Raw genomic sequence first — 14097 nt, 5'->3', positions numbered from 1 at the left:
CACAGTTTTGCGAAATTTCCTTTATATTTACAAATATTCAAAGATAAAATAACACAAAAGCTACTTTAAATCCATTAAGTTGAAACTAAAATTTAGGGCAGACACAAATGGGGGAAAAAAATCAAGAAATGTAAAAAAAATTTACCATATTCACTAAAAAAACTGTAATTTTCTGAAATTCAAAACCTAAACAATTCAATGATTTTCTTAGATAAAGATGGGGGGGGGGACTCATATTAACAAAACAGCTTATCAATGTGACATTCTAAAAAACACAAATTACAACAGAATGTAGAATTTATAAGGCACAATGAGGCATCCAGTTTTAAGCAAAAATCATAAAATGAAAACAAAGAACAATGTATTCACAAATTTACAGTTTATCATGCCACAAACATTCATACTACTATAATTATATGAATACTGATCTTATGAATAAAGATTTCAAAGAAAAAAGTGTTTAAGTATTTCAAAGAAAAGTAACTCAATCTAGAATCTTTTTCTATTACTACACATATTGATATACGAATTTAATCCAATGGAAATTCCTTTATTTTAAATTTTTCAATATTTTCAAGATAGTATAAATTTTTCAAGATATTTCAATATTTTTCATTATATTTATTAACACGAAAGATACATGTTATGATCAATATGATTATTATTAATAATGATAATAAGTAAAGGCTATTAATCAATTTTTCACATTGATCATAACATATATTCCTCAAAATATAAGCAAAAACGAGATTTATAAATTTTAAAGCAATTTTAAAGGATAAAAAAAAAAAAAATTACAAAAATACAATGCAAAGCCCATGCTGCAAATAGCAAGAAACAACAAATAGAAAGAAAACAAGTGGTATGAACCAGTTCAACACATTTTATTTATTTAAACCTCTGAGGCATGAAGCTACATATTTTACACAAAAACTTACCAAATGCTATTCAATTTAAAGCTACAAACAAAAATTTCAATAAGCGTATAGTGTTTTGTTTTTTCATAGGGAAGTCAAACAAGTGTCAACAACATATATTATAATTTACTCACCGACTCCTAGACAAAATTAAACAGCATAGCCCATTTAGTGGCGTGTAGTAGCTTGTTTAACATCAACAAGGTTTATTCCTATTATTTGGGGAATCATAAAACTTAAGCTGAATCCACTAGCACTAATCATTTGCACATTCACACATTAAAACATGCATAATGTATGATAAACGACCTTTTTATTTTTCTTCTTTTGCAAATGCAATTTTCAAAATGTAACTAAAAAAATTTTTTCAAAAATTTTCAAATGTAACTAAAAGATTTTTATACACATGCTAAAATTATAAGGTATTTAAAATGAAAATGCCATTTTAAAACATAAATGGCATTAATTCATTTTCAATAATATGATTCCCTTAACGTAATATTTACATAAGTTATTATTTTTAAAAAAACTGAAGTTAACAAAACTATACTATTGCATATTGGTTAAAATTATTAAAATCCTTTTATTTAACTTTCTCAATTATAAAAAGATCATTGCTGAAAATGATACCAAATCTTTCCTCAAAACTGTTACAATTTTTGCAACATCTAAAAAAAAATTTATAATATGAGCTAGTATCTTTATAAATTTAAGAAAAAGAAAATTGATCACAATTTGATAGTTACCTTATAAGTATCACGGAATTTATCAATTTCACGATGTATTAAGGACTTTTTATCTTCTTCTAAATCCATTTCATCAAGTTCCTAAATATATAGAAGAATTGAATGTTTAATTAGAAATTAACTGAATTATTTACAGAACGGACATTTAAACATAAATTAAAGTAAATATTTCATTAACATTTTTAAAAAATACATTCATATTCTTTTAAAATATTTAAATGAAGTCATAGGTAAATCCTATATCATGTAGCAGAAAAATGCCTTTGTAAGTAAATTAGGGAATGATAATAGAGGTTAAAACCAAGGAATTGCGCCCTTTTCTTTAAAGGAACAAAAAACTAAAACAGTAGCTTTTACATAAATATAGAAGCCAAGAAACTGCTGAGAAAGATAAAAGAATGAAATTATCTAATAAAAAAAATATGTTTTTAGCTAAAAAATATTCTTAATAGTAAAGATAAAATTATTAAAAGCATATATAGACATACTCTTGGTAAAATAAATTTAATACATTTTTTAAAAATTTAATACATTTAAAAAATTCTATTAACCCAATTCTCTCCACCACCACCACCACCACCACCAACAGCATATTTTAAAGAAAATAACAGCTATACTATGCAAACTGAAATAAAAGATAAAAATCAAGGATTTCAGAAAAACAAAATAAAAAATGAGATGGGTGTATTATGAGTAAAATACTGTACAGTAACAGTATTTCCTCTCTAAACAATTAAAATATTACTATTAAAAGTGAAAAGTTACAATTTAACAAGAGTTAGTAGTGGTGGCAAAAAACATAACAAAACTGTTGTAATTATGATCATTTTGTATATTTGTTAATTTGCCAACAAAACAAAATTCAACAGTGATAATTTCTAGTAAAAATTAACAATAAATTGCTAAGTTAGAGGGAAAACAGAATTCAGGTGATAGTTTTTAGAAAGAAAAAAACATATTTAATTAAGGAATCTCAACTTTGATTCAAATATATTTCAAAAGAAATATTTAAACAGAAATTAACTTTAAATGTATATAAATAATATTCTACATAAAAAAATTCCACATTTAAATAAAAATTTCAATTTTAAGGAGCTTTTACATAGTAACGTACTAAGGATACCAAATAATTTGATCACAAGCTATATTTTAATCAAAAATACACCCATATATACAGTCAAATTTAATTACCATTGACTAAAAAGTCACTAGAATGATAATTTTAAAAGGATTACAATAGGCATTTAAAATTGGGGTTGTTAAAACTATTCAAGAAATAGCAAACAGATTTAATGCATTTTTGCACATCAAGGAAGGAATTATTTGTATAATATTTTAAACTTCACAAAAAAAATTATAGCTACTTCATTTATAAGAGGTTATAAAAATGTAAATATAATCATTAACAAATGTTTCTTACATGAACTTGCATTACAGCCTTTTCTTATCACTTTTCTTTTATATATGAATATCATCAAAATTTATTCCTTTCAAACAATTATATATAAAACAATACTGCTTATACTGAAAATAATGCTTAAAAATTTGATACAGACAAGTAAAAAATTTGAATATGCAAAAAAATTAAAATATTGTCACGAATAAATGTATGATCGCACAATAGGCAAATCCAGAAAAAAATATGTATGTATATATGTATAGAAAGCAACTTACATTCTTTTTCAATCTTTCATAATCAATTCTAGGTTTTGGACTGCTAACTTCAGAATTTTGACTGGTTTTTTCTGGTTGACTGGTTACAGTTGTTGTAGTAGAATTATCTAAATAACATATCATAAATAATTTTACAATATGCAATGAGAAATAATTCCAATGAGAAAGCATACTAAAAACATTTTATTTAAAAATTGATGACAATTGTCATCACTTTTAAAACTCAAGTTTTACATAGTACAAGTTAATATAATCATTGAAGAATTGTCTGTAATAATATACAAATATTAATATATTAAAAAAAAAAAAACCTATGCAATATTCCATCATAAATCAAATTTTTTCTATATATTCATTTCATTTTTTTTTTTTTTTTATTTTCTCTTACAAGTTGGTTGGTTTACAGGACTTAATGGCACAAGAGCCAGGCTAATGCTGCACAAAATCTGTTACAAAGATGCTGAACCAATAATACTCCTTCATCCACTGCATGCATGAATTCACATAACTGTTGTACCTTTGAAAAGTATTTGGCAAGCCTCCGATAACTCATCAGCATTCTTGTTCCCTTCTTTTGTACCACAATTCATGAAATGAATAGATTATTCCTATTTACAAAAGGTAAAAATATAAACTCATGCCACTCAAATTACACGGGCTGTCAAAAGTACCCAAATATTTCACTACTGAATGAATTAAAAAGAGATTGGCACTTTTCAGTTTCTTCAGTAGAATTTTTGTTACTGTTAGAATTACTTTGATTCTGAATTATAATATACAGCGATCCAGCTGGAGGTATATGAAAGTAGTTTTGATTACTTTGGTGTTACAAATATCATTTTTTTTTTAATTGAGAATAGCGTTTTCTTTTGATTTATGCGAGTAGCGATAATTGTACAAATGCTTATTCCTGAAATAAGAAAAAAAGAGTGGATTAAAATTTAGTACCGATTGATAAATGGCTATTGCCAACAATTACATTACATGGGTCATCTATATCATCATTAAGGTACAACATTTGTTCAATCTTCCACTCTTTTCCTTAGAGTTATCCAGATTTATTTCCTTTTCACAATTTTTTTTACAAAATAAAATATCGAATATAAGTCTGAATTATTTTTATAACGATAAGAAATTATTAGGTCCCATAATAAAATACTTTAAAAATATTTTAATGCTACTGCCTAAATACAAACATAAAATAAAATACAATATAAAATCCAAAATAAATTTTACTAATATTATTAAATTATTTTGAGTTTTTGTTTCATAAGCATTAGCATTTGATTCTCTTAGCATTATAGTGGAACCTGCTTAATGAGTATCCTTCCTAAATTTTATTCATAATGCAAAACACTTGTTAAACAAAACATTTTTTTAATAAAAAGCAAAGAATATTAATGTCTTAAATAGTGAAAAATCTCAGAACCATAGATGGAATTACAAGACATTTTTCTGACTGGTAAACCACTAAAAACAGAGGTAATTGATCAAAAAGTAGAAAACAAGAAATCTGAAAAGCAACACGAAACGACACACGAAATGAAAACATGCAAAAGGTACGAGTTAAATAGTTCACATACAGAAAAAATTATCAAAACTACCATACAACTGGCTTTTATATTCATTTCAAAATATTAAAAAAAAGAAACCAACAGCATATGATTTTCTCAGATAGATGTACCAGTTTGCATTTATGCATCAGTTACATTAAAAATACAAAAAGCAACTTCATTTTATATACATGATTTAGATGTGAAAAAAATGTTTGAGAGCTAAGACCACATTTTTTCAACATGAAAATTTCTCTGGAATTTGGCAACTTTGCCAGATACTTTCATTGTAGCTTCTTTTGACACTAATTGTTGCCTTAAGACTATTGTTTACTACAAGCTTTTTTGCTACGAACTTCAATTTGTAGTTTATTGATGCTGAATTCATGTTTTACAGAGGTTTTTGTCCAATTTATCTTTAAGATATTCTTTCTTAAACAATTGAATTACAGATTTCTTAAAAGACGACAAAAGAAATTGAAAAAGAGGAAAACTATGGACCTGAGGAAGAAACGCATTCCTGCAGATATGAAAAATAAGAAATATTCTGCAATGAAAACTAATTTTAAATAGTGGGCCTTACAAATTTGAAATTCACCACTTACAGAAAATAGCATTTTAAAGTTTTTGCATATTATATTAAAACAAGAGGCCAACTGTTTTTAATGATATTTTTACTTTTAAAGTTATTATCTGACACAATTTGTTACAATATTAAACATTCTGTCTTTACAGTCAAAGCCCTGCAATTTCTTTTTAGTTTCACTATCATCTTACTAGAGGCTATGACTGCTGAGTTGCGAATTTCAGGGATGTATCACAGAATTCTTGAACTCTAGGTTCTTAACATCTGGACTGAATAGCTGACATAAGTATTAACATGACACTGAGATTACTTAGAAAATGATCGAGTCAAAGAAAGTAGATAAAATAGAAAGCTTTTGCAAGGTAAAAACAGATTCATAGCAAGCCACAATTGCTTTCACTTGTAAATCAATTTATTATATGTATTTAATAAATTGCCACGATGATTCACAATAAGTGATAAGTTCAGCAGTCATATGATTTGCAGATCAGAAAATTATAAAATTTCCATATAATAAATGGAATGGCAGCAGGAGGAGAAAAAATGTTTTGAGAACAAGGTTTGCAAATCTGAAAGATTTATCTTCAACAAAAATTTTATGAACTATGACCATTTTTGTAAGCATAAAATAAATTTAACATACCTTTCTCATCCGGTGGTCTCGATAATTCAGCTGAATGAGCATTTATTAAGTGTTGAAGACTTGTCATGATTGCATTATCTCTTTGTTTAGTTTGTTCATCTAATGCATCATCACTCGTCTCTCCTTCTTCTTTGCCGCTATCTTTGTCATTTTTATCCTTTTCATCTTCTTCATGTGCTTTAGATAATTTGCTGGCTTTGTACTCATCTAGTTTTTCTTTTGTTTTCCCATCAACTTTTACCTAAAACAACACATTAAATATTATTAACTGATAAAAGAATCTGATACATTAGTAGATACTTAGAAGAATATTTGGTACTTGTTGATATTTATGGCATGCATGAAAAATGAACATAAAATTAAACATCTTACATAAAAATAGAATAAGCAATTCTTTTTGGGTACAGACATTACATTAAGGTAATGTATGGCACTCCAAAAGTTAAAAATGATTTATTGCTGCCACACATTAAGTAATTTTTTTTTAATTAAATGATAAATTGAATGCCATGTTCACATAATAATCACAAGAATAAAAGGCATAAAATTTACATTCATAAAAGGTGGAGTTATTCTTAAAAATAATGTATGTTTTAAGAACATTCTTTCAATTAAAACTAGGGGGGCTTCAGTCTCTGCTCACTTTTGCTCACCAACCCCCACACATTATCCATCAGTTCCAGCTAATAAGTAAATAATCACTATTGGTCATTCATTCAACATTGGAAGCTTAATCTTTCTAACCTATATTTGCTGGCTGGTCTACTTTCAATCCAAAATTCAAAGTCCACAATGAGAACATTTTTCGTCATATCTCCAATATCTATATATTGATTCAATTTTCAATATTCTGCCACAAATGCAGCAACTTTCCTTTTCAAATTGGCATATTCTTATTTGGTATTCACATTTTTTGTTTATCTGATATCACTGGACATTCCATAACTGTTTTTTTAAAGCAATATACAGGATAAATATTGCCTATTTATTTAAACGACTACTGACAGATGAAAAATTTCCGTTAATTGGGAAAGGTAAACAAACCTAAAAGTTATTAATTAGTGTTGCTATAAGTGGTATGTCTAAATGTAGAATTAGCTAACAATATTGTTTTAAGCTCATTTGCTGTTAATTAAAGCTTTAAATTTCCTTTTTTTACACCATTTCACCATTAAGTACATTATAAATACATACTATGACAAAACATTAATTTTAATTAACTATTTCAAACAATACAGGCAAAACAAACATCAAATGCCATGGATAAGATGACCCGCTACCATCGACACAATATATATATATATAAAAAAAAAATTTATATAATACAGAGTTATGAAAATTTTTAACATAGTTAGAAAAAATGCACAAGTCAGTATTTTCACATTATGTTTATTTTCTGATATAACACTGAAGATTATCTTTGATTGTTAAAAGCTGCATATTTAACATTTATAATGCACAGCCTCAATCTGGGTGACACTTTTAAAACCATTTTCATGAGAACTTAGAATATTTTTTCTTCCTTCAATCAAATATTTTTTAAACAGAAGATAAACAAGGCATATAAAAGTCATATCACTGGAAAATATTAAGCACAAAATATCATTACAACTGAAGCTACAATAAATAGATTATTCAACAGCTCACTTCAATAAATTTATCACCTCATATTGCAAACAAAAAAAGTTAAAATAGTTCACATTAAAATAGTTAAAATTCGTGTTTCCCCCCCCCCCCCCCCCGATACAAAATTTGTACATTATTATTATTATATTAAACATTATTATACATTATTATTAAAACATTATATTAAATTATAAATTTCCCAACAAATCCATATATAAAACGCTAACAAATGCAGCAAAGACATTGAGCTTATTATTTACTGCCTTCGCAACCAGTCGACATGGCAGAAATTTTATTTCGTTTCAGTCTATAAATATACTTCAAAAAATTATGAAGTTATGGCGAAAAAAACGATAAAATGTCGGTTAATTTTTAAATAGTTCAAATTTTAATAAAAACTCAAAAAAAAAAATTGCTCTAAGGTGCATATTCCAGACCTCCAAGGTATACATGTGCTAAATTTGGTAGCCAAAGGTCAAATGGTTTGGCCTGCAGAGTTGCCAACACTCACACTCAGCCTTATATTATAAGTATAGATAGTCAAATGGCAACAGTAAATATAAACAAAGAATCATACAAATTTCAGACTATTTAATTAATTGAACATTTTTACAGCTGTATTGAATCAAATACTTCATTCAGTTAATTAAAAGAACAGCAAATTATTATTAGATGTGTTTTGGAGATAGTTGGAAACAGTTTTAATCGAATTCTCGTATTTTGGTTGTATCAAATTACAAGGTGAAATTTTTTTAAAAAGAAATGCGTCTCATATTAATAATTAAAAGCCAAAAAATTTAACAATTTAGGTGAACAAACTGGTTGACAAAGGCAGCTAGTATTATTAAAAGAAACAATTTTAAAAAATAAGCCGCCATATGAAAAGTGAATTGAAAATGTTCAGAAACATTTCTTCTTATTTTTTGTTAAAAAACTAAGCTTGCTTTTGAAACAAAGAAAAACTGATATACAAGGGTACTGTTCAGCATATCATTATGGATTTGTTGCAGTATTCCAAAGTTAATGTCCGCTGCTGTGTTATCTTAGGAGCATAAAGCCACTCGAATGATGTGTAGTCTCGCATTTCTTCAGCGATATCATGCACAAAGCCAATTTGGCTACCAATGACTATTTCTTTTCCCCGTCATTGAAGAAACACTTATCCTAAACAAGGTTCATATTAGACGGTGACGTTCAAAAAGGTGTCAAGAATTGGCTCAATAGCCAGGACCCGATTATTACCAAGACAGGTTAAACAAATTAGGCCAGCAGTGATAAATGCTTCAACAGGTTTGGTGATTATGTAGATATGTGACTGCCACATATGTCTCTTAATTACCATTTGTATCCTGTGTTTATTGTTAATAAAGCATTTTTTCCTTTGCCTTGTAAACTTTTTTTGGATCATCCCTCGTAAAAGAATAAAAGAGTAAAAAATATTTGAAAACAACAAGAGAAAATTAAGAAAAATGAAATTCAAACAGCCAAAATAGATTTAACCAAATGAAAGATATATAAATACTTCCATCCCTAAGTGTAAAAAAAAAAAAAAAAAAAAAAAAAAAAAAAACATAGCATACCACAAGTTTTCTATCTCCTAATTCATAATCATGCAAAATTCTCATAGCCCTAAGTGCAGATTCTGGATCACCATATTCACAGAACCCAAAAGCTATAAATAAAACAAATAAACATGGAAATAAACATATACATTTTAGAGTCAGTATAAATGTGAGATTAAACAAATTTACTAAAAATTAATTTAAAAAATTAAGATTATTTTTTATAGATATGACATATCTGTTAATATATCTTATTCACCAAGAAATGTCATATTGGACAAAATAGAGTTCTCATTTATAATTTTTATTGAAAAAACATTTTTTTGCTTTAAAATAATATAAATTATTATTTAAATACAAAATGTAGCTTAAAATGTAGTTGATATAATTACTAAAAGAATAAAATAAATTCTTAATTTATAATCTCTTTTTTCAATTCATATGAAGTTTTTAAAATTTAATCAAATATTATATAGATAATATTTTTGAAATTCATTTTAAAATCTTACCTCTAAGATGATCACTTAAATGTCTAGTATATTCTGACATGCAAATCAGACAACTTTTATTTGAGGTATTCAGATTCAATTACAAATTCAATAAAGCAGACTAATCATGGATTTCACAAATTTTTGTATCAAATTACATGTTCACGAATATTTTAATTTCAGTCCATAAATTCTTAATTATATTAATTTCATACATTTGGCACAAACAGGCAGAATAGTTCAATGGTTGAATACTTTTCAATTAATCATAATTAAAATTTCTTTACCTTGTAATTTCCCATTTGCTCCTTGGACGCGTTTCCAATTTAATACAATACCACATCTCTAAAGAATAAAATTTTTTTAAAAAAATTAGCTCAAATAGTTTTAAATGATCATTCATTTAACAAAGCACATAAAAAATAGCACTACCTGTAATATTTGACGGACGAGGTTGTCAGGGGCCCTATCTGTTATGTTACCAACAAAGACGGTAACTGGGGGACCTTTTGGAGAATCATGCAGGTCAATATTATTCTGAAAATAAAATGTGATGAAAAATGAAAAACAAAGCAAACTAATTAAGGTAAATTTCTAAGAAAAATAGCTTTTATCTATTAATCCATATAAATTGATAATTCCAAGAGTACATGCCAATCCTTCTGTTCTGTTATCTTATTTTTCTTAATTTAATGCACTAATTCTTAAATTTAGTTCAATGATTATAAGATTTATGTTGTGTGTGTTGCAACTTATGGCACTTTACAAGTCCGCTGACAGTTATCTGTCACCTATTTAAAACGAGTGAACATCTCTTGTTTTTTTAACAGAGCCAACAAGGGCCAAGAGTATGACTTAGCTACTTCATGTGTCATGCACGACCCCTTTATACAGGAGGCGTGGGAAGCACATTCACACACCTCAGAGATAGAACATAAAAGAAGAACAACCATGTCCAAATCGGGACTTGAACCCGGGATGCCCAGATCACGGTACTACCCCATGCCAGGACGCCGGCACAAGATTTATAGGAATACACATTAAAAGAAAAAGAAACTTAAATACTAGATAACAGCTTTCACAGCAAATTCATGTGTCAAAGAATGCCCATATAAATTTTAACTCATTTAATCCATTGATCTAATTATCTAGACCTACATCTTCTCAAAGCAACAATACCTGAAAGCAGAACAATTTTCTGTGTTTCATCTGGTTGAAAAAAAATAATGAAGCAAACAGAATCTAATAAATAAATAGCATTTTTAATGCAGTGTAAATGTTAATAAAATAGTTAATCATAATTAGCAACAGTAAAAGACAATTTGAAGTAAACAGAAAAATGCATAGATGGAGCAAAATATATTTTATTAATATACCAATTATATAATCTAAGGTTGTTAAAATTATTTTTTATTTTATTTAATCATCAATTTTATAGAAAGTTATACGGACACATCACGCATAATAGCTGCTTTCCAAAGATTGTCACAATTACATATATGTGTGTTACACTTTTTAAAAAAACATCATTAAATAATTATGTATGACAGTTGTCATTCTAGTTATATATGTATGTAAACACATAATTTTTTTAGTGGCAAGAAAGAGAAGACACTTTTGAATTTTAAACTACGCTTTATTCCATCCCAGGAGGCGTAATTTTGTACAAGCAAGAAGCGACAAGATACATCAATCTACGTCACAACACGAGAGCGAAAGAGAAAAGAATGACAAATATTTTCCCAATGATTATATATCATGAGATTCTGATTTTCTTTACAAGAGTCATTTTAGGTAAGGGGATTATAGGTATGTTTTAGAAGAAATTACTCAGTTTGACAGTTTTTTATTACTTCACTCGGAGTGTGTGAAAGTGCAGATTTAAGCATTTTTACAGAGCTCTTGGCACATTAAATAAAAAAAGGTGGAATTGGACCAGGAATTCCACCTTTTACCATTTAGAATGAACTTAATATGGGCTGAATTAAGATAAAACTTTGGATAAATAGGATTTAAATTAGATTTTAAAATATCATTACATATTTATGTCATCCTAGATATCTTCAAATAGATATCTAGTATGACATAATATCAAATAGATTCCTAGATATCTTTCATAGGAACAATAATTATATATCTAAATAAGGCGGGGAGGAGAAAGAAAAACCAAAATAGACTCCTTTGGATACTTCAGTAACAACCTATATAAAATTACAATCACATAATGATTTTATAACAAATACTCATCCTGAGAAAATATTTTTATCAAAGAACATTTAAAAAAATTTTAATGTTCTCTTTTAACAGAAAACATTTAAAAAAAAGTATTTCTATATAATTAAAAGCACATACTTCTTGTTTCTTAATCGTTGTATGTGTATTAAGTTTTTTCATTTTTAATTGATGATGCTGAGGCAATGGAATAGGAGTTGGCATAGTCATAGCAACAGGAGTCATCATCTATAATTAAAATATTAAAATACATAACAAAGTTTAGTTTTTAATACAAAATATGTTTACAGAAACGCAAAAATAACACAAATTTACAACTCAACGATATATATTTTAATTAGCAATAACAATCTTTAAAATCAAAAGATTTATAAATTTTGAATTACCAAAAATAATAATAATAATATTCATTTTTTAAATTTGTAATCAACAAAATGGAAGAGCGATTCTTTCCTTGTTTGAAGTTAATGAAAACTAAAATTGTGTTTTATTATTATGAGACAATTTTTTCATTATTTTAAAATTAAAAAATTGGAGAAAAATTAAAAGGAAATCCACAATCACAAATTTAAAATTATCATGCGATAACATTATTTTTTAAGTCATTATTTGTCTTAATTAAAATTATTAACCAATTTAAACCAGTTTGAAACAATCACGAGGCTTCTATATCAGTCTCTGTCCCTCTTTCTATATATGTGCATATAATGATACATTTTTTTAAAAAACTTTCATTTTCAATTTTTCTAATGGCAAACAAAATTTTGGAGCTCGACCGATTTTGAGATGAAATAACAGCTATGAAGTCATAGTTCTACGTCAACCTTTTAAAAACGCGTCTGCTGTCAAAGAAGCATACGTAATAATAAAGCAATACTGGTAAAAGCAGGTCAACCTTTTAAAAACGCATCTGCTTTCAAAGAAGCATACATAATAATGTAATACTGGTAAAAACAGGTAAAAAAATACATGAGATTAAAAGATGATGAAAATTGTTATTTATGCTTTATTCATTGCCTACGCGATTTCGAGCTTCAATATTCACTGCCTATGCGATTTCGATCTTCAAAACCCCCTAACCAAAACAACACCATGTTCTCACATGATAATAATATTAATATTATCAAATAATAATTTAACAATACTGATTTTTATTATACTAAGGTCTTGAAAAATAAGAAATTAAAATTAAACACTTGAAATTTTGCTAGATTCAGTATTAGGTTAGGTTCAAATTGATGCATACTTTTCAATCTAGAACTACTATACATATTTTGACCTATTACTGACCAATTTAGGACATAAATTTTATTCTTAAATTATGTTAAAAATTTAGCAAATTAAGATAACTGCATAGTAAAAGCAAATTCTACCCAACTTTTTAAAAAAATAGTCAGAAAATTGGCAGAAAGTCATTAAAAACTCTTACCTGTCAATTTTTTTAATAATAAAAATTTAATATCAAAATTAAAAATGAAAGATATATAAAAAAATCAGACTGCTTTCAAATTCCTTGAAACGAAGGTTAGGAGAATGAAAAAATTTTAATTCAAAGTCTAGTTAATGAATATTATATGCCAAATGATAATTCTTGAGAGTACATACTGATTTGTTACACAGAGTAAAAAAGAGAGAAATGCATTTGGCTTAGCTAAGAATTTCTTAAATAAGACATTAATGGTTAAGAAAGGAAATTAGGTATCTGCAAAGGTTAATAAAATATAAAGAATATTGCCAATTTTAGGGAGAGGAATTTAATACAAATATTAAATTTTAATTTTAATATTTGACAAGTTTATGAGTTTAATCTCAAGCGAGCTGTTCATTTTGATATTCCCTGTCACATATGGTGAACTGTTCATTCTATTATTCATTTGACAATTTCCCAAAAAGGACATTATACTAAAAACAGAAAAATATACATTCAAAGAATTAAGAGAAAATAATTCCAAGAATGTAATATATTTTTTGGATATTTTATAAACTGACTTTTTGCTCTCAAATTACTTAAAAGAATAAAACTTGATAGCATTTAATGATCATTTAACAAAATATACTCTTCCAAACAAC

General features: G+C 26.8%; 1 protein-coding gene across 6 annotated transcripts in view; it reads right to left on the bottom strand.

The window, feature by feature from the left end:
• LOC129974901 (RNA-binding protein 25-like) overlaps positions 1 to 14097 on the bottom strand; it is a 51108-nt gene that overhangs the window by 20308 nt on the left and 16703 nt on the right. For all 6 annotated transcript variants that reach the window (XM_056087683.1, XM_056087685.1, XM_056087682.1 and 3 more), the window contains 7 exons: positions 12148 to 12255; positions 10228 to 10332; positions 10083 to 10140; positions 9326 to 9417; positions 6120 to 6360; positions 3338 to 3444; positions 1664 to 1744 (listed from right to left, as the gene is read on the bottom strand). In XM_056087683.1, coding sequence (XP_055943658.1) covers positions 1664 to 1744; positions 3338 to 3444; positions 6120 to 6360; positions 9326 to 9417; positions 10083 to 10140; positions 10228 to 10332; positions 12148 to 12255 — 792 coding nt within the window. The remainder of the gene's footprint in view (positions 1 to 1663; positions 1745 to 3337; positions 3445 to 6119; positions 6361 to 9325; positions 9418 to 10082; positions 10141 to 10227; positions 10333 to 12147; positions 12256 to 14097) is intronic.

The sequence above is a fragment of the Argiope bruennichi genome, chromosome 7 (genome assembly GCF_947563725.1).
Source record: "Argiope bruennichi chromosome 7, qqArgBrue1.1, whole genome shotgun sequence".
Classification (NCBI taxonomy): Eukaryota; Metazoa; Arthropoda; class Arachnida; order Araneae; family Araneidae; genus Argiope; species Argiope bruennichi.
This window is presented reverse-complemented; position numbering and strand designations above follow the sequence as displayed.